This window comes from Nyctereutes procyonoides, unplaced genomic scaffold (assembly GCF_905146905.1).
Source record: "Nyctereutes procyonoides isolate TBG_1078 unplaced genomic scaffold, NYPRO_anot_genome, whole genome shotgun sequence".
NCBI lineage: Eukaryota > Metazoa > Chordata > Mammalia > Carnivora > Canidae > Nyctereutes > Nyctereutes procyonoides.
In genome coordinates, this window is record NW_026575051.1 from 67,812,252 (window position 1) to 67,834,814 (window position 22,563).

The window sequence follows — 22,563 nt, forward strand, 5'->3', positions numbered from 1 at the left end:
TTTTTTTTTAAAATTTTTACTTATTTATGATAGTCACACACACAGAGAGAGAGGCAGAGACACAGGCAGAGGGAGAAGCAGGCTCCATGCACCGGGAGCCCGACGTGGGATTCGATCCCGGGTCTCCAGGATCGGGCCCTGGGCCAAAGGCAGGCGCTAAACCGCTGCGCCACCCAGGGATCCCAGTTTACTGATTTTAATTCACTTAAGTAATATTTATTAAGTATATACTTCAATGCCTGCAGGGGAGATAGAGACACAAAACTTTGAGCTTACAATCTATTAGGAAACTAAAGCTAAGTGCTAAGATATTTATAATACAAGCTAGAATGTGTAAGAAAATTGAGGAGTGGCATAACTATCCAGGAATTCAGATTTTTGGCTAGGATGATCGGAGAAAGTCTACTACAAACATTTACTGAAGACCCATGTGTGCCAGGCACTATGCTAAGGGACAAATGAGATACAGTGCCTTCCCTTCAGACACAGAGTACGTAGGGAAGATGACACATAAATAGGAACATTCTGTATGAAGTAAGTGGACTCTTAGAATTACACACTAAGGAGCGGAACTAAAACAGCCTGGAGACAGAGAGGAGAGGAGGGTCAGGAAAGGCTTGTTAGAGGAAGTAACACCTAAGTGGATTCTTTTTTTTTTTTTTTTAAGGTTTTATTTATGTATTTAGAGTATTTAGAGACAGAGCACAAGCCTGGGGAGGGACAGAAGGGAAGACGAGGGGGAACATCTCCACCTCTGGTCTCCACGCAGGGCTCAATCCCAAGATCCTGCGGTCACAACCTGAGCCAAAACCGACCGAGCCACCCAGGTGCCCCTTGCCTAAGTGGATTCTTAAAGATAGAAGAGTTCTGGTCCAGCTTTGGCATCATAAGCCTACTCTCGTCCATCTCTCCCACTAACAACTAAAAACTCATGACAAAATTCAGGTAACAACTGCCCCAGGACTCTGAAAAGTAAAACACTGCGAAGGGGAGGCCTTGGAAAAGAAACCTGGAAGAGGATGGGCTTCCTGGCCTATTTTCCTCTTTTTTTCTTGCAGTTTTGTCCTGAGAGGTCTCATGTGAGGACGGCTGGGTAGCTGCATGGGTAGCTAACACTGTGATAGAAACCCTGTCCCTCCATCCAGGGAACTGAGGAAAGGGTCCTCTGTGAGTTGGGAAGTGAGTAGGGACGAGAGAGAGGACAGGGTACAGAAAGTGATTCCTAATTTTGTGTGGGAACCACTGTAAATCTTCGATTCTCTGCTGAGTCGCCCTTGTCTGCAAGACACCCAACGCAGCACAGCAAAGGCCCTGACAGCTAGCCGTCGAACACCGTGGGCCAAAGCTCAGACTTGCCCGAGTGGCACCTGTTCGGGACAGACCCAGAGCAACAGAGCAGAGGCTGGGAAAGCTGAACTGAGATCGAAACCATCACCCACCCTTAAGCAGGTAAGTTTGCCTGCTTAAACAAACATACATTCTCCAGAGGAGGATTTTAACAGGATCCAGAGTCAGCACAACATTAATGGTTACACGGTCCGGGATGCAAAAGAAAATGACTTGCAATAGAAGGAACCCTGTTTGTTTGTTTATTTATTTGATATATATTTTTTAAGATTATATTTATTTATTCATGATAGACACAGACAGAGAGAGAGAGAGGCAGAGACACAGGCAGAGGGAGAAGCAGGCTCCATGCCGGTAGCCTGACGTGGGACTCAATCCTGGGACTCCAGGATCATGCCCTGGGCCAAAGGCAGGCGCTAAACCGCTGAGCCACCCAGGGATCCCCAGGAACCCTGTATAAAATGAAGTCTGGAGGCCAGCAGGGGGGCTCTCAGGCCCTGCCACTCGTGGTCAGTTGCAGACCAAATTCAGAAAACATACCTTGCTGGGGGCAAGCTGGTTACTACTTCTGATTAGGGCCTTACTATATCCCAGCAGGAAGGCGGAGAGGTTTTCCTCCTCCTCTGGCAACAGCCCACCCAGTGAGACTGTTACAACTCAGCCACTGAAAAGCTACTGTACTCTGAATTCCCAGTTTCCTCCAGCAAACACTGGTTTGTAACAGTTCTCTCAACTTCCCCTTTTCCTCGATAAAAGACGAGTCTTCTCCTTTGTTCTCCAGACTTGCTAATGGTTTTCCCACAGCTTCTTGTCCCAGACTGCAATTCTCTGCTATTCCCAAATAAATTCATTTTTTGCTGGTAAAATAACTGGCTGTTTTATTTCTCATTTACTTATTTTTTAAAGATTTTATTTATTCATGAGAGACACAGAGACATAGGCAGAGGGAGGAGAAGTAGGCCCCCTGCAGTGAGCCCTATGATCTCCGGACTCTGGGGTCACACCCTGAGCTGAAGGCTGACGCTCAACCACAGAGCCTCCCAGGTGTTCCTGGCTGTTTTATTTTTAAGGTTAACACCTGTCATACAAAGAACCAGGAAAATGTGGCCAAATCCTGAGGGAAAAGGCAATCACTGTAACAACCCTGAGATAACACAGGTGTTGGAATGTTCAGACTAAGATGCTAAAGCAGCTATGATGTATGGGGTGGGGGAGAGATAAACACACATGAAATAAATGTAAAGAAAGACACTTTCAGCAGAGGAACAAAGTATGAAAAAGAACTAAGTGGAAATTTTCAACTGAAAAGTACAGTGTCTGAAAGAAACAAGTTCACTGGATAGGTGTAATAGCACAACGGAGATGATGAAAGAAAGCGGCAGTGAACTTGAAGATAGATTAGTCAACAGAAATGATGTAAGCTGAAGAGCAGAATGGGATAAAAAGCCTGGAAAAAACCAGGACCCAGGAGCATCAGGGACTTGTGCAACAATTATCAAAAGGTCTAACATACAAGTCACTGGAGTCCCAGAAAGGTGAAAGAGGCTGAGGAAAATTATGTGAAAAAATAATGGCTAAAAACTTCCCAGATTTGGTGAAAAACATATATTTATGGATTCCAGGATCTTGGTGAACTCTGGCACTTAAATTCAAAGAAAACCATGCCTAGATGTCTCTAAACCAAACTATATAAAGAGCAAGGACTGAATGCAGAATCCAGGGTAGCCGGATGAAACTGGAATAACACATCTGACTGTGGAAACCAAGGGACCATGAATCAGAAGCCTATAGCCAGTGAAAATATTCTTGGTAATGAAGGTGAAATAAAGACATTCTGAGATGAAGGAAAACTCAGAAAGCTATTGTCAACAGAACCAGTGTAAAAACAAAAACAAAACAAAACAAAACAAAAAAAAGTGCTGGGAATGAAGGGAAAGGATACCAGAGGGAAGACCTGGATGTTTAGGAATGAAGGATGAGCAACAGAGAATTTAACTATCTGGGTTAATATAAAAATCCTTATTTTTTTCTCTTAAATTCTTTAAAATATGTATGATTATTGAGAAGATAGGCAGGAATAAGGCAGGTGCTCTTAGGGGAGACTAAGCTACTGTCACAAAGATTCAGTGATTTAAGCAACAAGGTTTGGGGGCACCTGGGTGGCTCAGTAGGTTAAACACACGACTCTAGATTTTGGCTCAGGTCATGGTCTCAGTTGTGAGATGGAGCCCCATGTCGGCTCCATACTCATCAGGGAGTCTGCTTGAGGCTCTCACTCTCTCTCTCCCCCTCCCCAACTCTCTAAAAATAAATAGATAAATCTTTTTAAAAAATAGGTCTTATTTTCAATTTTTTAATTTAAATTTAATTAACATATAATGTATTATTGGTTTTATTTTTTCCTCTTCCCCTATGACCTTCTGTTTTGTTTCTTAAATTCCACATATGGGTGAGATCATATGATGATTGCCTTTCTCTGATTGTCTTATTTCCGCTTAGCATTAATACCCTCTAGCTCCATCCAGGTTGAAAAAAACCAACAGGTTTTTTTAACAGTCAGAGGGAAGAATTCTCTCTGGGCTTTCTGCTCACATTCTATTGGCATCCGTAACTGCAAATTCAGCTGGGAAATGTAGAGGAGCTGGGGTAGTCATGCTCTGGGTTAGAACTTAAGCGCTTAGGAAGAAAGGGCAAATGGATTTTGATGGATAGCTAGCAGCCTCTCCCACAGCAGGTGAAAGACAAAGGAGGCATTTTGGATCCAGGGGACGATGCGATCACAGGTAAGGAAGCGAGAAACCACACGTAAGGGACTAATAGCAATACTGATGTTGTTGGAATGTGAACAAAGAGATAGAGCTAGAGTGGTGGGTGGGAGCAAATGAAGTCGGATTATATTCTCGAAAGGTTTTATGCAGCAGATTTTCATTTCAGGGAGCTACTCAGGGGTGAAAGGTGGGTGAACAGAAGACTAGAGTGGGGGGACCAATTAGGAGCTAGGGGAATAGTTTTGGTGAGAGGTGAAAAAGTTTTATTTTTTAAAGATTTATTTATTTATTCATGAGAGACATAGAGAGAAAGGCAGAGACACAAGGAAGAGGGAGAAGCAGGCTCCTTGCAGGGAGCCTGATGTGGGACTGGATCCTGGATCCTGGGACCAGGCCCCGAGCCAAAGGAAGACGCCCATCTGCTTGTCCCAAAAAAGTTTTAAATGTAGGCTGTGATAAGGGCACCTGGGTGGCTCAGTCAGTTAATCATCTGCCCTCAGCTCAGGTCATGATTCCAGGGTCCTAGGGTCGAGTCCCAAGTCGGGCTCCCTGCTTGGCGGGGAGCCTGCTGCTCCCTCTGCCTGCTGCTCCCCCTGCTGGTGTGCATTCTCTTTCTCTCTCTCTCTCTCTCTCAAATAAATACAATCTTTAAAGTAGGCTGTGATAATAGCATAGAGGCTGGGTTTTAGAAATACCTACAGAGGTAAAATGGTCAGGACTTGGTGAGGAGAGAGAAAGAAAGAAGCTTCAAGGCAGGATCTCCCATTCCTTACAAAGATGACAGGTGGGTGGTGATGTCAGCGTGGAGTATTTGCCCAGAACGCAGAGCAGGGGCAAATTTATTTGGGGGCGGGGGGAAGGAGTTTGGTTTTAGGTGATAAAGATGAAACACTGTGAAGCTTGAGTTCCTACAGAACATTTTTGCTTGTAGAGATCTCAGTGAGCCAGTCTGAAGACAGAACTCCTCCATGGAGGAGGCACCCGAAATCCTTTGTAATTCGGACCTAATCCACCTTTCACAGAACCTGCTATGCTCTTTAATACAGACACCTGCAGTTTCAGCCACATCAGTCTCTTCTCAAAGCGGCCTTCCGTGACCCTGACGTCTAAAGCAGGTTCTGCTACGGCACAGCATCTGTGCTTGGAGGTAAACTGGGAAGGGCTTCGTGACCCAGTGGAGGGGGCTGGAGGGCTGGCTGGGCTGGAAGGGTCTGTAGTCCGGGAGCCTAAGTGGGGAGAGGTAGTCGGGTGCAGAAGAACATTTCCAACGGGTAATAAAACAGACATTTACACGTCTGGAGGCCGCGATCTGGTCAAAGAGCAGAAAGGCAACGGAGAGCTGGAATCGGATCAGGAGGACCAGGCCTGCCGTCCCCGCTGGCGCACCTGCAGCCCGGGCCCCTGGAAATCCGTGTCCCGCTGCGCTGGGCGACAACGGCGGCGTGGTTTGCGGGGCCGGGGCCGGGGCCGGGGCCTGCAACCGCCCTGGGCTGAGCTCCGGCCGCCCCCCGCCCCGTCCGCCTGCCCCGGCCAAGCCGCTGCTCAGCCCGACGTAACCGTCCGGCCGCACGCGGAGCCAGCGCACCTGCACGGCTGCCTCGGGGTTCCCGGAGACGCTTCCGCACGCGGCCGACAGCTGGCGAGCATCTCCAAGGGGCGCGGATGAGGACGGCACGCCTGGACGCTGTCCCGGGGCTCAGCCCTCGGGCGGGCTCCGCCCTGCGGAGGCACTAACCCGCCTTCCCCTCAGTACCGGGGCGCGGCCGCGTCTTACCTCACCGTCCCCGCGCCCCGGGCTGCAGCTGCCGCTCCCTCCGCCGCGGGGCGCCCGCTCGCCAGGCCTCCGTGGGCTCCGCCGCGCGTGTCACGGGGCCGCCCGCGGAGGAGTCTCCCAGGCAACCACACAAACTTCCGGTTTGGGAGCGAGCGCCGCGGCGGGCGGGAGGCCGCACTTCCGCCACGTGACCCCGCGCGGCCCCCGGGCGTGCTGACAGGCGGGCGTCGCGAGTTCGGAAGGCCGGCTTCCGGGGGGGCGGGGCCTTGGGGGGCGGGGCCAGGGCTCGGCGGCCGGCCCCCGAGGCGCCGATAGGCCGCCGTGCGGGAGGGGCGGGGCCTCCGGGCCTTGGGGGGCGGGGCCAGGGCTCGGCCGCCGGTCCCCGAGGCGCCGCCGGGCCTGGAGGGGCGGGGCCTCCGGGCCTGGGGGCGGGGCTCGGCGGCGGGTCCCCGAGGCGCGGCGGGGCGGCCGCCTGAGCGCTTCTCCGCAGCCGCCGAGCTGGAGCTGGAGCTGGAGCTGGGCGTGCGCGGGGCCGGGGCGCCGGCTGCCGGGCAGCGGCTCCTCCAGGCCGAGGCCGCGGCCGCGGCCGCGGCGGAGAATGAGGCGGCGGCGCGGCGGCGGCGGCGGCGGCGGGCTCCCGGCGGGGCCGCGGGGCCGGGCGCAGGCTGCGCTGGCTCATCACCGCGGTGCTGTGCGCCGCCTTCCTGGGGCTGGTGAGCGCGGGGGCCCGAGGCTGCGGGGCCGGGGCGGGAGGTTCGCGGCTCGCCTCCGCCGCCCGCCGGCTGGTGACCTTGGGCGCGGTCGTCGGCGCCCGCCTTCGGGGCCGAATCTGCAGAACGGGCACAGCCCCGCCGCCGGAGCGCTGTTCCGTGCGAAGTTGGTTTTTCCCTGAGATCTGGGCAGCTCCCGGGGTGGGGTGGGGGTGGGGTGGGGTGGGGGGTCGGGTGTGGAGCCCCTGCCCCTCCAGCCCACGCAGATGCCAAGTTACCACCAAAGCTGTTTCCCTGGGATTTCCTCTTCCTTGTCTGGCCAGATTCAGCCGACTCCTTATGTTTGCAGATGGAGGAAACAGGCCCCGAGAGGGAAAAGGACTTTTCTGCACCACGCAGCCGGCTTTCCGTGCAGGAGCCAGGAATAAGCTCTCGTTCTGCCCGCAGCCGTGCACAGACAGACCTTGAGGTCCCCCGCGTCTTCCTTAGAGCAAACTGCAGGGCTAGAAGCGCCTTCTTCTTCTTCTTCTTCTTCTTTTTTTTTTTTTGGATTTTATTTATTTATTCATGAGACACACACACGGAGGCAGAGACAGAGGCAGAAGCAGGCCCCACGCAGGGAACCCGACGTGGGACTCGATCCCGGGTCTCCAGGGTCACGCCCTGGGCCAAAGGCGGGCGCTCAACCGCTGAGCCCCCCAGGGATCCCTAGAAACGCCTTCTGACACCCCCGTGGCTGCCCCACGACTCCCTTATTTCTGGAGGTCTCCCTGTCATCCTCGGCCTGATGTATGGGGATCTTGGGGATTCACTAGGGTGAGTCCTCTGAGGACAATCATCCCTGGTCACTCAGCGTCTTTCTCTTGAACCACAACGGATTCTTGGAGGATTTTGATGATTTGAAAAAAGAAAAATCGTTGCAGGGCACTTGTGCCAGGTCCTGTTTTGGGTGCTTTGCAGGCAGGAAGTGATTGGATTGCAGATGCAGCTCAGCCTCCCCTCCCCATACCAAGTGCTTGCTCAGCTCTCAGTTTGGGACTGCTCGGGCTTGGGCAGGACGCACACCCAAGTGTTTCAAGCAGAGCAGTCCAATTAGAAGGAATTCTTTTTTTTTTTTTTTTTTAAGATTTTATTTATTTGACAGTAAGTGAGTGAGCGTGCACGCACAGGCAGAGTGGTAGAGGAGTAGAGAGCCTGGCACTGGGCTGGATCCCAGGACCCCGGAATCACCACCTGAGCCCAAGGGCGACTCAACCAGCTGAGCCACCCAGATGCCAGTAGAATAAATTATTCTTGAAGCATAGAGCCATTAGAAACATTAAAAAAAAGTCATTTATTCATGAGAGACACAGAGAGGCAGAGACACAAGCAAAGAGAGAAGCAGGCTCCTTGCAAGGAGCTCGATGCAGGACTCGATCCCAGGACCCTGGGGTCATGCCCTGGACCGAAGGCAGCCACTCAGCCACTGATCCACCCAGGCGTCCTAAAACTTTTTTTTTTAAGTGTCCAACAAATATTCTCTCATGGCTTGGGGTTTGCTTTGAAGAAAAATCTAGGTTTAGAAATGTTTAAATTGTCTGTCTCCTGTGTATTTTGTGTGTATCAGAGGAAGGATACTGTGCAACCCAGAAATACTGCCGTTTTGACGACATCAAAAACCAGGAATAATATTTTAAGCTGCCACATAGGCAGATGTTATTTTACTGATTGTAAATAAAAGATTTTGTCTTTTTAAATTCTAGGGGATGAGTGTTGCTATACTGGGACCGACTTTTCAAGATTTGGCAACAAACGTGAACCGCAACATTAGCAGTCTTTCTCTGATTTTTGTGGGCCGTGCTTTTGGGTTTTTGAGTGGCTCTGTGATTGGTGGAATTCTTCTTGACAATATGAATCATTTTCTACTTTTGGGTGAGTAAAGACCAATTTTAGCTTTTTATGACTTTCAAGGAATTTACAATTTGTTTTTAAATATGAAATATGTTGTGTTTGACAACTCAAATGGGTAGTGTTTGCCAGGCGTTCTCAGTGGAAATCAGGTCTCCTTGGTGCCTGTTTTCATCTCAGCAGTTATAGGGAATCTGTGCTGGGCCACTCTGGAAATTTAGATTAGCCCTAGAATGTGTCACTATCTTTAGCCTTCCTGGCTGTCAGTGTAGTTTAGGCGCCACCCCTAGGATCACATTCTAGTTGTCCAAAGAACTCTGCCTGTCAGGGTTTAGGGCTGATCTGCTGGAGCCACCATAGGTCAGAAGTGAATTCCTTGAACTTGCCCCGGCTAGACCCTGGACTGAGAATGAAGGTGGGAAGTACTGGGGGCAAAATGACATAGGCTAAATTTTTGTCTCGGATGCCACATATTAATGATGCTTCCAGACCTCTCTACCTCACCCTTGAATTAGATGGCAAAGCTTTTAACTTGCTTTTTTTTTTTTTTTTTTTTAAGATTTTGTTTTATTCATGAGGGAGACAGAGACACAGGCAGAGGGAGAAGCAGGCTCCATGCAGGGAGCCCGATGTGGGACCCGATCCCGGGACCCCTGGGCTGAAGGCAGGCACTAAACCGCTAAGCCACCCAGGGATCCCTAACTTGCTCTTTTTTGAATAAATAGACATGTTGAAAGAAAATCTGGATTAATGTCATAAAACCGCTTTGGAAGTAAGGAGAATAATTTGTTGTTGATGAATAAATGAATAATCACTCAGATTTCCCAGGTGGGTTGAGAACATACAGATCTCTTGTATTTCCTTCCCTACTCTCAAGCTAAATTGCTTAATACATTTCTCCTACAAGCTATTATAACTGCATTTTATTTTTCTCCTAATTTTTAATTTATTTTTTATTATTTATTTATTTTTTATTTTTTCTCCTAATTTTTTAATCTCATATCTAAACGTCTCTTTTTATTTATTTAAAAAATTTTTTTAAAGAGATTTATTTACTTATTCATGAGAGACACAGACTGAGAGATAGAGGCAGAGACACAAGCAGAGGGAGAAGCAGGCTCCATGCAGGGAGCCTGATGTGGGACTCGATCCCGGATCCCTGGATCATGACCTGAGCCAAAGGCAGGCGCTCAACTGCTGAGCCACCCAGGCGTCCCTTAACATCTCTTTTAAAAAATATGAAATATTTAAATAAGTAATTTTTGCATTATCTGCTTTGCTATAAAACTTTGCCCTGTAGGATGTGGTTTGATTATCAGCAATGGTGGAAATGTACTCATGTTAGGATAACTTATATTTTATGGTCCATAAAGATTAGGAAAGCTTGCAAAGGAAATAACCATTTGTAGATGCTGAACCTCTCATTCACTTACTGTTACTCAATTGTAATTTGACCTGCTTTGCATTTATGGGAGGGTTTATGATGTTGACTTGATTCAGGACTCTTTGTGTGAATATTGTTTTTTATAGCTGACTTTTACCTTTCTTCTCAGGAATGTCAATGTTGGCTACCACAGTTGGTCTTTATCTTGTTCCCTTTTGTAAGACAGCGGTGTTATTGATCATCATGATGTCCGTCTTTGGTGTTTCAATTGGCATTCTGGATACAGGTCAGTGAGCCCTTCACTGTCATCTCTGGGAATAGAGACTTTCTACTAGAAAAAGAGCAGGTGACATCAACTTGTCATTTGCAGTGTGAAATGATACCGACCTACTGAATAGTTCATGGGGTCACCCAGTCAGAACCACCCTCTGGCAACTCTTTTTCTTGCCAAGTAGGGTGCCTGCTTTTGAGCAGCCAACCATGGAGTGAATTTAAAGAATTTTGTTCAGTGAGAGATTATTGATTTACAGTATCCAAACAGGAAAGGGTCCCCCATATGGGTAATTACAGTACAGGTGAGTGGGCTTCCATTTTGGGATAGAACTTTATCAGTGTAGTATGGGAGGAATTGATGGGTTAATAGGTTAAACCAGCTTTGGAACCGGATTTGGCTGAGGAATCCTAGAAGCAGCTATCCAATTTGAAAAGCACTCTGCCTTTTGAACTAAGAGAAACCTGTGCAGTATATTATTTTCCTTCTCTTTTTTTTCCCCCTCTCTCAAAAGCTCCTGCCTTCCTGCAGGAAATCCCCTCCATGAGTATTGGTATCTTGTAAAACCTACTAAATAACATACTTGGCATTTGTCTACCCCCGAAACCCAGGTCTCTTCTTCCCCTGCTCTACTGTTACCTGATAGGTTGGGGATATTTTATACTTTAGGCTTGGTTTGGTTGTGAAATTATGGGGTACAATTGTATGTTTATCTGCAAATATGTTTTTTTAAAAAAAAAGAGAGAGAGAAAACACAACATTTGATGCTTCTTGCCTTTTACTTTTGTTTCCTGTAATGGGCCCAGCAGAATTCTACAGTGTTCAGGTTTTTGAACCTATGTTTTGCATCTACGAGATAGATAATTCTCCTCAACTGGTAATTTGGCCATTATCTGATGATAATATATATTGACGATGTTTACAAACAAATAAGTATTCACCTCTTTCCCACTCCCCGCCCCCCCGCACCCCACCCCCACTCCCACCCCCGCCAGCCACATATTAGAACTGTCATAAAAAAAAAGCCTTGGGCTACTGTGCCTGGCTCTAGGAGGTAGTGGTTTACTAGCTTGCAGAATCCATTTGTGACGATGTGATGTTACGATGCTTGGAATTCTCCGGTGGAATTCCTTGATCATAAAATTGACTGAGTTGCAACATTTGATGACGGAGAATATCTTAGTCCTTGTGCCACAAAAAATATACTAATCTTCTTACTGATAGTAATGACCTGTTTTTTGTTAAGTTACTATGATTAAATCATTTTCCTCATCTTTCGTTGGTAGGTGGTAACGTCCTAATCTTGGCTATTTGGGGGGACAAAGGAGCCCCACACATGCAGGCCTTACACTTCAGTTTTGCCTTGGGTGCCTTTTTGGCTCCACTGCTGGCTAAATTGGCCCTGGGCACGACGACGGTGTCTGCTGCAAACCACACAGAGGCTGACTCTAACCACTCTGCTCTCAACCAGTCATCTGAAGCGGACTCAGAATCTCTCTTCAGAGTACCTGACAATATGAATTTACTGTGGGCGTACGCTATTATCGGTACTTACATTTTTGTAGTTTCTCTCTTTTTTTTCGCTCTGCTTTTTAAGAAAAGCTCAAGGCAGGAGAAAGCCAAAGCATCCGCTCAGAGGTCTCGAAGAGCTAAATACCACAATGCCCTTCTTTGTCTCCTTTTCCTGTTCTTCTTTTTCTATGTTGGAGCCGAGGTAACGTACGGTTCTTACGTTTTCTCGTTTGCGACCACCCATGCTGGCATGAAAGAAAGTGAAGCGGCGCTGTTGAACTCCGTCTTCTGGGGCACCTTTGCAGCCTGCAGGGGCCTAGCAATCTTTTTTGCTACATGTTTACTACCTGGAACCATGATTGTGTTAAGCAACATCGGCAGCCTGGCATCATCCTTACTGCTGGTGCTTTTCGACAAGAGCCCAGTTTGCCTCTGGATAGCGACTTCGGTGTACGGGGCCTCGATGGCAACCACGTTTCCTAGTGGTGTTTCTTGGATTGAGCAGTACACGACCATCCATGGGAAATCTGCCGCATTTTTTGTCGTTGGTGCTGCCTTGGGAGAAATGGCTATTCCTGCGGTAATTGGAATTCTTCAAGGGCAGTACCCTGATTTGCCTGTAGTTCTGTACACCATTTTGGGGGCCTCGATAGCCACTGCTGTTTTATTTCCCGTGCTCTATAAGTTAGCCACCTCCCCTCTCAATCAACAGCGAAAAGAACACAGGAAAAGCGAGGACCAGAAAGCTTTGCTGTCTAGTTCTGAGCTAAATGACTACGAGGAAGAGAATGAAGAAGAAGATGCAGAGAAATGGAATGAAATGGATTTTGAAGTGATTGAAATGAATGATACAATGAGAAATTCTGTAATAGAGACATCTAGAAATGTCCTGACAAAGCCCGTAGCTGAAATCTCCAGTCAATCCCACTCCAGTGCAAGAGTGTTCGAGTCCTCTCCAGCTAACAGTGGCAAGTCCCCTGTAAGTCACCTTGCAAGAAACCAGTGTAAAAGGGACTAACGCCGAGAGAAGATGGATTATTTACTGACCTCCTTGAATAACCTCTGGTTCTAAAGAAGCCAGTTAAAGCAGAGCATTAACAGATTTTCAACATGCTCTGGGGATCAAAATTCCTAGGTCAGAGTATATAGCAGATGCTACAAAGTTTTGCAAGGTTCTGCAATTCCCAGAGTTTTCCATAAAGAATGAATGGCCTCGGTCTCGTACAGCAGGGTCTTGTGAGGCTAGTGTTTGGCATGTGGCTGATGAGGTAATGTGTTACGATCTCCACCCCTCAGAGCACGCAGAGAGGGTGTTGTTGAGAAGCTGGGTGCCGTTCTGATAGCATGAAACCTTCTAGTAGTTGAGCCGAGTAGCTGAACAAATGATCAGTCATCAGCATTCTATCAGGGAAGTGGAGGAGTGTTGTTTCATAAAAAGAACAACTTTGAAAACGGACAGAGTTTTATTTATTGCTTTGCCCTCGCTGTAGTGTCGCACCAGAGAATGCTCATGCCTCATTTGATTTCTGATTTCTGTGAAGAGAACACAGAGCAGGACCCCAGAGACCTGGCTGCAAACCTTGACTGTTGCTTACTAGTTTTCCGGCCCTGCACTCGGTCACTTTACTTGAGTAGGGCCTTGTTTATCTGTCTCCTGATCTGTGATTTTATCAGTGAAAATGAGATGATTTTCAAACTAGGAATCCTTAAGTTTTAAAGTCTGTGCAAGAAAAAAAAAAAGTTTGTGCAAGATGTCAGAAATTCACATGTGCCATCCATTCTTCATTTCAAATGAGAAGTGAAACAAAATTGATAGTTGTAAGAATTCTACTGATTATGAATCTATGCCCGTTTCAGAGACTCCGTGTTTAATGACTATCTGCAAAACACATTTTTCAGTATTGTGTTTCATCAGTTCTAAGATGCACCCTTTTCTACCTTTTTTCCACAACTTTAACATCTCTGAAAGTCAGTAGTCACTTAACATCGTGACGAAATATAATCGACAGTTTATCCGTATACATATCCAAAGCAATGTTGCATGTTACAATCAGTGTCTTACAGTAATTCATTCAATTAGGAGATTTTACTATTTTTACAGATATTTTAAAAAGAAAAGTTATTTTTATATGCTGATTTTCTTGATGTTCAAATGGGATTTGGAGATGCAATGTTCCGACTTTACAGGCTGTTTCAGAGTTACTAGGTTAGTAATAGGGTGAGTAATTGGTAATGGAGTCTGAGTCTGAGCCTTGCTCTTCCAGGACTTGCTCCTCATTGCGTCCGGCTGGTCATCACATTGTAAGCGCTGTGAACTAGGCTGCAGTTTAATTTACAAAGAGGCACAGTCTTTTGCAGTGTTTGGATTATTTGTATCACCCACGCAGGGTTCTTCTGGAGTTTGAAATACCCGGGAGACCAAATAATGATTAGAAAGGGGCTTGGTGGCTAGGAGTCAGGGATCGCAAAAGGTACTTTGTATGAGTGTGGCAAAGCTGGTGTGAGCTCTCTCTCTCTCTCTTTTTTTTTTAAAGATTGTATTTGAGAGAGAGTGAGAATAAGAGAGATCACAAAGGGAGAGGAAGAGGCAGAAGCAGACTCGCCGCTGAGCAGGGAGCCTGATGTGGGGCTTGATCCCAGGACCCTGAGGTCATGACCTGAATCAAAGGCAGAGGCTCAACTAACTGAGCCACCCAGACACCCCGTGAGCTCTCTTTTGATAAAGCACTGATGGCAGCTTTTGTTTACTTCCCTTTACCACGTTTTATGGTGAAGAACATTTAATTTCTACCTGTTTGCATTCTTTGCCTTCTCTTATTTATCTAATTTCTACAAGTTTGCGTTTGTTTTTTCTTGAGTGAAATACAGTATCTTTTTTGACCACTGCCCATCCACCTTCTATACCACAATATGGGTTTGTATATAATCTAGCAATTTTAGAGAGGGCCGTTGGAGAAATTAACAGTAAAAATTCTATTCTTGCTCTTTTTTGTACTTTGCTTTTCTCTTAGCTAGACCTTGGAGACCACCTGTGTTCCATATATGCTTTTTCTCAGGTTGTTGGAAGTTAGGCAGTAGATGCTATTCGGCAGCTGGGAGGCTTGCTAGAACAGGGATTCAATCTGCAGCATCTACATTTAAGGGGTAGAAGATGTGGCTCAGGGAGAGAAGGACGATTATAAGAACATGGCCAGAAATTTGGAAATCCTCACTGGAAAATCCACTGGAGTTCCACAAACCAAAATGTGAATGGCCATATGAGATTACAGGCATTGTTAAAGTTTGATGAAGTATTTCCATATTGGAAGGATAAGACTTAGTACAATTCCAAGAATTAGCATTCATTCTAATAATCAGTTCTTAGGTAGGTGTCTGCTGATGCACAAGTAGCCAATACTGAAGTATTCTTTTGCTGAATAACAGATTTATCAGTTTACAACAACAGACATTTTTAAGTAGGCTCCATGCCCAGTGCAGAGTCCAGCATGGGGCTTGAACTCACAGCCAGGAGATCGAGACCTGAGCTGAGATCGAGAGTCGGTTGCCTAACTGACCAAACCACCCAGGCACCCCAACAACAGACATTTTTTATCTCACAGTTTCTTGGGTCAGGAATTTGGGCATGACTTCCCTAGGTCATGACTTCCCTCTGCTCAGGGTCTCATGAGACTGCAGTCAAGCTGTTGGATAGAGCTGTGCTCTTTTTTTGGAGCTTTGGGTTCTCTTCAAGGACCCTGTATGTGGTTGTTGACAGTATTCAGTTCCTTGCTGTGGTTAGGCTGAGGTCCCTGTTTTTTGTCTGGCTGTGAACTGTCACCAGTTGGTTGACAGTTCACCATTCCTAGAACCAACCATCTAGGGCCATGCAGCCCTCTGCAGACCTCTCACAACATGGCAGCCTATTTCTTCAAAGCCAGCGGGGGAATCTCTCACCTGGGTCTGCTAAGCTGGAGCCTTCTATAACATAATATAATCCCAGGAGTGGCGTCCCATCACCTTTGCCATATAATCTTGGCTAGAAGCAAGTCAGGGTTCTACCCAAACTCAAGGGGAGAGGCTAGTACAGAGATGTGACTCATCCGGGACCCCCTAGAGTGAGTTTGCTACAGTCTTGGTACCTGAAAAACAGGTTCAAGAGAACTAAAAAGTTTGAGCTGGGGACAAGAAGCCCTCAGTAGTCATCACGAGTGATTACAGATACCAAACTGAGTGAGCTAGTGTGGGCGCGGAAGGCTCCCCGTATGGCAGGCCCACCAGCCTGATAGAGGAGACTCTGTGGGGCAATAGATGGGTTCACTCAGAGTTAGGCACTTTTTCCCCTTGACATTTTATGTTCCTTCCCACTGTGCTTTTAACTTGTTCAGATGCAACTTTCTATGAGGGAAATCGGTACATTTCACTTGAGTTGTATTTTCATAGTGAAATCCAAGAACACTTTTGAGAGCATCTTTCGGTTACTCTTATTTTTTAAAGAGAAATGCTTTTTTAAAAATCAGTTTTTTATCATAAAAGTAATGAAGATGTTAAAAAGTCATGCTGGAAGATTAGGGAAGTACATAAAAATGAAAGGGACAGGTATAAAAATTTATACCAAGTTTTTATTTATTTTTTTAAAGTAAGCTCTATGCCCAGTGTAGGGCTTGAACTCACGACCCAAGATCAGTAGTTGTCTGCTCTAACAACTGAATCAGCCAGGTGCCCTTGTATAAGTAATTTATAATTCTAAACACCTAGAAAGTTTCTTAACATTTCTCATCAACATAATTTCCGGGGTAAAGGGATTAAAAAAAAAAAACTCCCCCCTACCAGATAAAGTTTCAGAAACAACTTGAATTTTTGTGTCCAGATTGTATTGACACTGTAGCCGATGGACTGGTTATTAGTTTGAAGAATTGTAATTTATTAAAAAAAACACACACACAACAAGCCTAATTGATCACTGTAGCAACACACTCCTGAAGACTGTGTGAGACCGGGATTACGTGTAAAGTGAGCGCGTTTCAGGTAGAACCATTGAGTAATGTGGATAGCTGTCTCATAACCAGAACTTTTGGTTTACCATAGCAGTGTATCACTCCTGCCACTTAAAAGTTCTCTGTTGTTTGTTTGTTTTTAAGATTTTATTTATTCATGAGAGATACAGAGAGAGGCAGAGACATTGGCAGCAAGAGAAACAGGCTCCATGCAAGGAGCCTGATGCTGGACTTGATCCCAGGACCCTGGGGTCACAACCTGAGCCAAAGGCAGATGCTCCACCACTGAGCCACCCAGGGACCCCGAGCTTAAAATGCTTGATGGCAGTAGCCATGTCCCTCTGGGATACCCTGTATCTGTGTTTGTTACGTGCCGCTTGTTTTGTTCATGGTGCTGTGAATGTGTTTGCATATGTGAACTCACAGATATTACATGTGTTTCATGTTCTCCTACACTGGGGGGGGGCACAGTGGGGGTAAAGGTAGTCGAGAAGAGATACAAAAAAGTTTATGATTCCAAGTTTGTTAGAAATGGCTCTTTTTTAATTGAAATTGTTATTGCGATTATTATAGATTTGCGTGCAATTGTGCGTAGGGTTTCTTTCTTTCTTTTTTTTTTTTTTTACAAATTTGCTGAACGAGGGCTACTTGCTCAATCTGGAGGGTAGAGAACTAGACTAATGCTTCTCATAGTTTAATGTGCATTTGAATTGCTTGTTAAAATACAGATTCTAATTGAATAGCACCTGGGGTAGGCGCTGGGATTCCATATGTCTAACGAGCTCTTATGGATGGGAAGCTGTTGCCCTGTGGACTGACCACATTTCGGGTAACAGGATTCACTTTTTTTTTTTTTTTAATTTTTATTTATTTATGATAGTCACAGAGAGAGAGAGAGAGAGAGAGAGAGAGGCAGAGGGAGAGGGAGAAGCAGGCTCCATGCACCGGGAGCCCGATGTGGGATTCGATCCCGGGTCTCCAGGATCGCGCCCTGGGCCAAAGGCAGGCGCCAAACCGCTGCGCCACCCAGGGATCCCCCAGGATTCACTTTTTGAGAGGGTCAAATTCTTTGCTACTTTTGGGAATTCAGTTTGTTTTGTTTTTGCTTTTCTTAATCTGACCTTAAATCTGTAGGAGTCTGTAGTTCCCATGCACCCCCTTCTCTCTCTTGCACACAAACTCTAGGACTCTATTCTGAATTCTCTTCAATCCTCTCCACTTACTGCATTGACTGTTGAATATTTATTTCTTATGTCTGTTGAATGCCTCCTATTTGGCACTCTCTGTGAGAGGTGCTATGTGTACATTGGTGGGAAGGTCAGAAGGTTCCTGCCTCCATGGAACATACCCTCTATAGAAATACCGTCCAGTAGAATTTCCCACAGTGATGGGAATATTTTATATCTGCACCGCCAGGTAGCCACTGGCCACATGTGGTGAATTGACTCCTTGAAATATGGCTAGTAAGACACAGAAAATGATTTTTTTTAAAGATTATTTATTTATTCATAGAGACAGAGAGAGAGAGAGAGAGAGCAGTCACCATGCAGAGAGCCTGACGTGGGACTCCATCCAGGGTCTCCAGGGTCACACCGGCAGGCGGCACTAAACTGCTACGCCACCGGGGCTGCCCAGAAAATGAATTTTTAAATTTAAATATCTATCTTAGTTGATGACTGCTATATTGGATAACACAGTCTTTTTTTTTTTTTTTAAGATTTTATTTATTTATTCATGAGAGAGAGGTAAGGACACTCAGAGGGAGAAGCAGGCTCCACGCAAGGGGCCCGATGTGGGACTCTATCCTGGGACTCCGGGGTCACGCCCTGAGCCAGAGGCAGATGCGCAACCACTGAGCCACCCAGGCGTCCCTGGATAGCACAGGTCTAGTGGAGGAAACAAGATATCAAACAAGTAATCACACAAGGTGTTTCCAGGAAGTCTTTATTTTGTTATATTAGAAATTTGCAAGTATCTGGGGTCAGAAAGATTGTGTTAGATGCCTTCTCAAATGGCCTGATATAAATTATCACGGGACCTAAGGAAAGGCTGGTTTTACTGGGTCCTAATGGTAGACAGTGGTGTTTAGTGATCCAAAGGAGAAGCTTTGCCTTTCCTTGTGTGTTGTGGAAGCAAACCAAGGCCGGGCACCTTGGTTGTCAGGAGGATTTAAACCCCTTCCCTTAAAAAATAAAAATAAAAAAAAAATAAACCCCTTCCCTTTATGCACTTTGGCTAGTTGGCATTTGAGCTAGGTTGAACTTGACTTGGATTTTTATTTAGCTGTAGTTTCATACTTAATGAGTTAAAATGTTATAACACTGAATTTTTGCAAAGAGAATTTTTGTGCATTTTTTTCCCTGCAACTTTCAACATTTTTTTGGTGATTGTCTTAATCATGTGTTGTCATGTCCTCTATTTTCTGCCTTGTTTCTTTCTTTCAGTTCTTGCAGAGAAGATCCCTTAGGTCCTTGCAGTGTAGTTGTTAATGTATTGTTTTTCTTTTGGCTTATATTTTTACTTGCAAAAATGCCTTTCGTGTCCGGTCTCTGACTTTATGGCAACTTGCCTTCGATGTGTTCGATTATGTTAGTTAATGGATGGCCTGGAGAAGTGTTGAAGTTGTTCGACGACATGAATGGTGAGCTTTTTAGCCTCTGAACAACTTGTTGAGATTGCAAGGTGCTCTTAAAAATAATTTATTTTCAAGTGTGATAAAATAGACATAACATGTACCGTCTTAGCCATTTTTAAGTGTATAAATTCGGTGGCATTCCTACACTCACATTTTTGTGCAACCATTACTGCTTCATTCACAAAACTGAAACTCTGATGAGCACTGGGTGTTATGCTATATGTTGGCAAATCAAACTCTAATAAAAAAATATACAAAAAAAAAACCCACTGAAACTCTGGAACTCATTAAACACCGTATCTCTCCATTACACCCTCGAATGAGCCCTGACAAAGAGCAGTCTACTTCCTATCTCTACAATTTTCACTACTCTAAGTACTTCATATGAATGGCATTAGACGGTATTTGTCCTATTGTGACCAGCTTATTTCACTCCGCATGTTATCTTCAAGTTTCATCCAGGTTGTAGCCTGTCAGGATTTCCTCTGTAAGGTGGAGTAATAGTCTCCTGAATGTATACTTTGCTTACGCATGTGTCTGTTAGGGACGTTTGAGTTGCTTCCACTTTTTGGCGATTGGGAATAATGCTGCTGTGAAAATTGACGTACACATACCTGTTTGAATTTCTGCTTTCAGTGCTTTTGGGTGTCCCCACAAGTCTGATTGCTGGCTCATGTGTTAGTTCTGTTTTTAATGTTTTTGGGTGCTTTCATTATTTGACTTAGATATTGTCCTAAATCCATTTTTTCCAGAAGAAACCGGCTAGAGGAAGTAGATAGAGAAACCCATGCATTTCGTCGTATGGCTTCAAACTCTAGGCAGACTTTTAGGCCATTATAATCAATCAGCTTAGTGTCACCCACACGCAGAGTAGTGAAAGGTTATGTCCGACATCTACCTCAAAGTTTTGTTATCTTTGCTTCCAGTTTTTATTCAGTCATTTAGCAAGTGTTTGAGAGCTTACTTTGAGATCTTACCTGTAATGAAACCAAACCTGGACCTGTGGGAGGTTGTTCTTCTAGACAGGTTCTCACCAGTCAGTTTTGATTTGGGGGGCTTAACGGGGTAGGGATGGCCTTGTAGATTGATTACGTCTGTATTTAAGACTGCTCACACTTACATGGCTTTGTACAATGAAAAAGCTTGTTTGAATAACATATTGATATAAATAAATACCACTGTTGATTTAAGATAAAATTGCGTTTCATTTCATGGGTGCTTTGGCATCTCACCAGAAATTCGTCAAGAATATTTCCAAATTTTAGGTTGTGAGTGCTCCAAAAATGTATGTGGTAGTTGTCTTGGGTTCCTAAAGTGTGAATAGTGTGTTATTTTAAGTTCACATGGATATTTTAGAAATGACATCTAACATCTTTGATGACCTCTAACATTTCTGGCTCCTCCGTTTCTCTTAGGTTTATGATCTAGTTTCTAAATTCACAAGTCCACCGAAGCAGCTGTTGCTAGCTGGGTATCTTAGTTAATATTTTACCTGAATAATAATCTCCTAATTAAGAGGATTACAGTTATGTCCTTGTTTCGGGATGGAAAGGAAGTTTTCAGAATTGCACATCAAGCAGGAACTGGGGAGCTTCTCGTTGCTTCCCTTCTATAAAGAACCCACAGCTGAAAGTGCTGTTAGTGACCGCAGCCCTTTCTGTCTCGCTTAGAACAACTGTAGGGATAATCTGGTTAAATGCTTCTAGCCTGGAGCGTGATTCATGTGTACAGCAACGTCTCCACCCCCTTCACACTTTGCCGGAGCCTTGGGAGAAGTTATTTTTAAAGTGGGAACGTTTGAGCTGAGAGAAGTGAAATGGCACCCTCTCTCGTCCTAGCAGTAATGACGCCGGGGGTGTCCTTATTTGACTGCTGCCATCCCTGCCTTCCGTCATCTAAGGCTACAGCTGCGCACCTTGCCCGGGGCAGGGATCTTCTTGTACCTTTGCACCGTGCCAGGGACTCTGGGCAGAGCTTGGCCTTTCTGGCTCCTTCTAACCACAGAACCCGAGCAGCTTTGGCATTGGGCCAGATACGATAGGATTTCAAGTATAAGCGACTGTGCTATCCAGGGTCCCCAGTGCCTTCCCCGAGGAAGCGGGGCCTTGGTTTATGGTTACACTCCTGCTTCATCTCCCAGGGATTTGGTTGAGCTTAAGAGGGGGCTGAGTGACCACGGCCTCTGTTCCTAAGGGTTCCCTGAGAGGGAAGGCTGGGGTAGGACCCTGCGGTTTACTAGGACCCAGACCTGAGAATTGGCTGGAGCTCCTGCTACTGCCCACTGGAAGGGAGAATGGGATTTTTCTATTTGCTCACTCTAGCGACCCTTCATTCTCTCTCCTTTGGGAAACTTCAATGGACTCTATACTCTATAGAGAGAAGAGCTCACGTGTGCTGTGATGGTTAAATGTGGGGTGTGGAGCCTGTCGGCCTGGATGTGAATTCTCTGCCACCTACCACCTTGGTCACATTGCTGTAATCTCTTGGCCTCTATTTTCTTTCATGGAGTAGAGGCAGTGAGACGTCGATGAAATATGTTTTACTTTGTTTTTTAAAGACTTTATTTATTTATTCCCGAGAGACACAGAGACATAGGCAGAGGGAGAAGCAGGCTCCACGCAGGAAGCCCGATGCGGAACTCGATCCCGGGACCCTGGGGTCATGCCCTGTGCCGAAGGCAGACACTCAACCTCTGAGCCACCCAGGCGTCCTTGAAATAATGTTTGTAAAGCACCTGGCATATTGCATCATCCACACATTTACGGGCTGAATTGTGTTGCTACACCCCACCCCACCCCCTATGTTGAAGTCCTAACCTCTAGTGGCCCAGACTGGGTATTTGGAGATAGGGTCTTTAAAGAGGCAGTCAAGCTAACATGAGGTCGTTAGCGGGGGGCCCTAATCCCCCCACATGATCGGTATCCTTATAAGAGGAAGAAATTAGGACACAGACTGGCACGGAGGGAGGACCACGTGAAGGCACAGGGAGAAAAATGACCATCTACGAGCCCGGGAGAGGCTGCAGAGGCGGCCAGCCCTCCAGTGCCTTGATCTCAGCCGTCCAGCTTCCAGAATCCTGGGGAGGATTTCTCTTGTTTGAGCCGCTCCGTCTGTGGTACTTCGTTATAGCAGCCACAGCAAACGAATACACAGAGGAATGAGGGCTTAGTTACTAGTTACTATTCTTATTATTGTTTCCAAACTACTCAGCCAAAGGACAAAATGAAGTGGCCACATATGAGAAAGTTTATTCACTAATTTAGTAAAAGAGACTAACCACAAAAGGGAAATAGTAAGAGTTT

At 45.9% G+C, this 22,563-nt stretch overlaps 1 protein-coding gene across 1 annotated transcript; it reads left to right on the top strand.

Moving 5' to 3' along the window:
• The first annotated feature begins 658 nt into the window (after positions 1-658).
• On the top strand, positions 659-20,502 carry MFSD4B (major facilitator superfamily domain containing 4B). Its single transcript, XM_055330512.1, has 5 exons — positions 659-1,449; positions 5,138-5,262; positions 8,342-8,510; positions 10,040-10,156; positions 11,428-20,502. Exons 2-5 carry the CDS (start codon positions 5,146-5,148, stop codon positions 12,669-12,671), a joined length of 1,647 nt encoding a protein of 548 aa, XP_055186487.1. The 5' UTR covers positions 659-1,449; positions 5,138-5,145; the 3' UTR covers positions 12,672-20,502.
• The last annotated feature ends 2,061 nt before the right edge of the window (positions 20,503-22,563 follow it).

Coding starts and splice junctions, on each gene's coding strand:
- MFSD4B (XM_055330512.1), top strand. CDS start 5,146: ATGCTCTTTAATACAGACACCTGCAGTTTCAGCCACATCAGTCTCTTC. Junction 5,263..8,341: donor CACAGCATCTGTGCTTGGAG/GTAAACTGGGAA, acceptor TTTAAATTCTAG/GGGATGAGTGTTGCTATACT. Junction 8,511..10,039: donor GAATCATTTTCTACTTTTGG/GTGAGTAAAGAC, acceptor CTTTCTTCTCAG/GAATGTCAATGTTGGCTACC.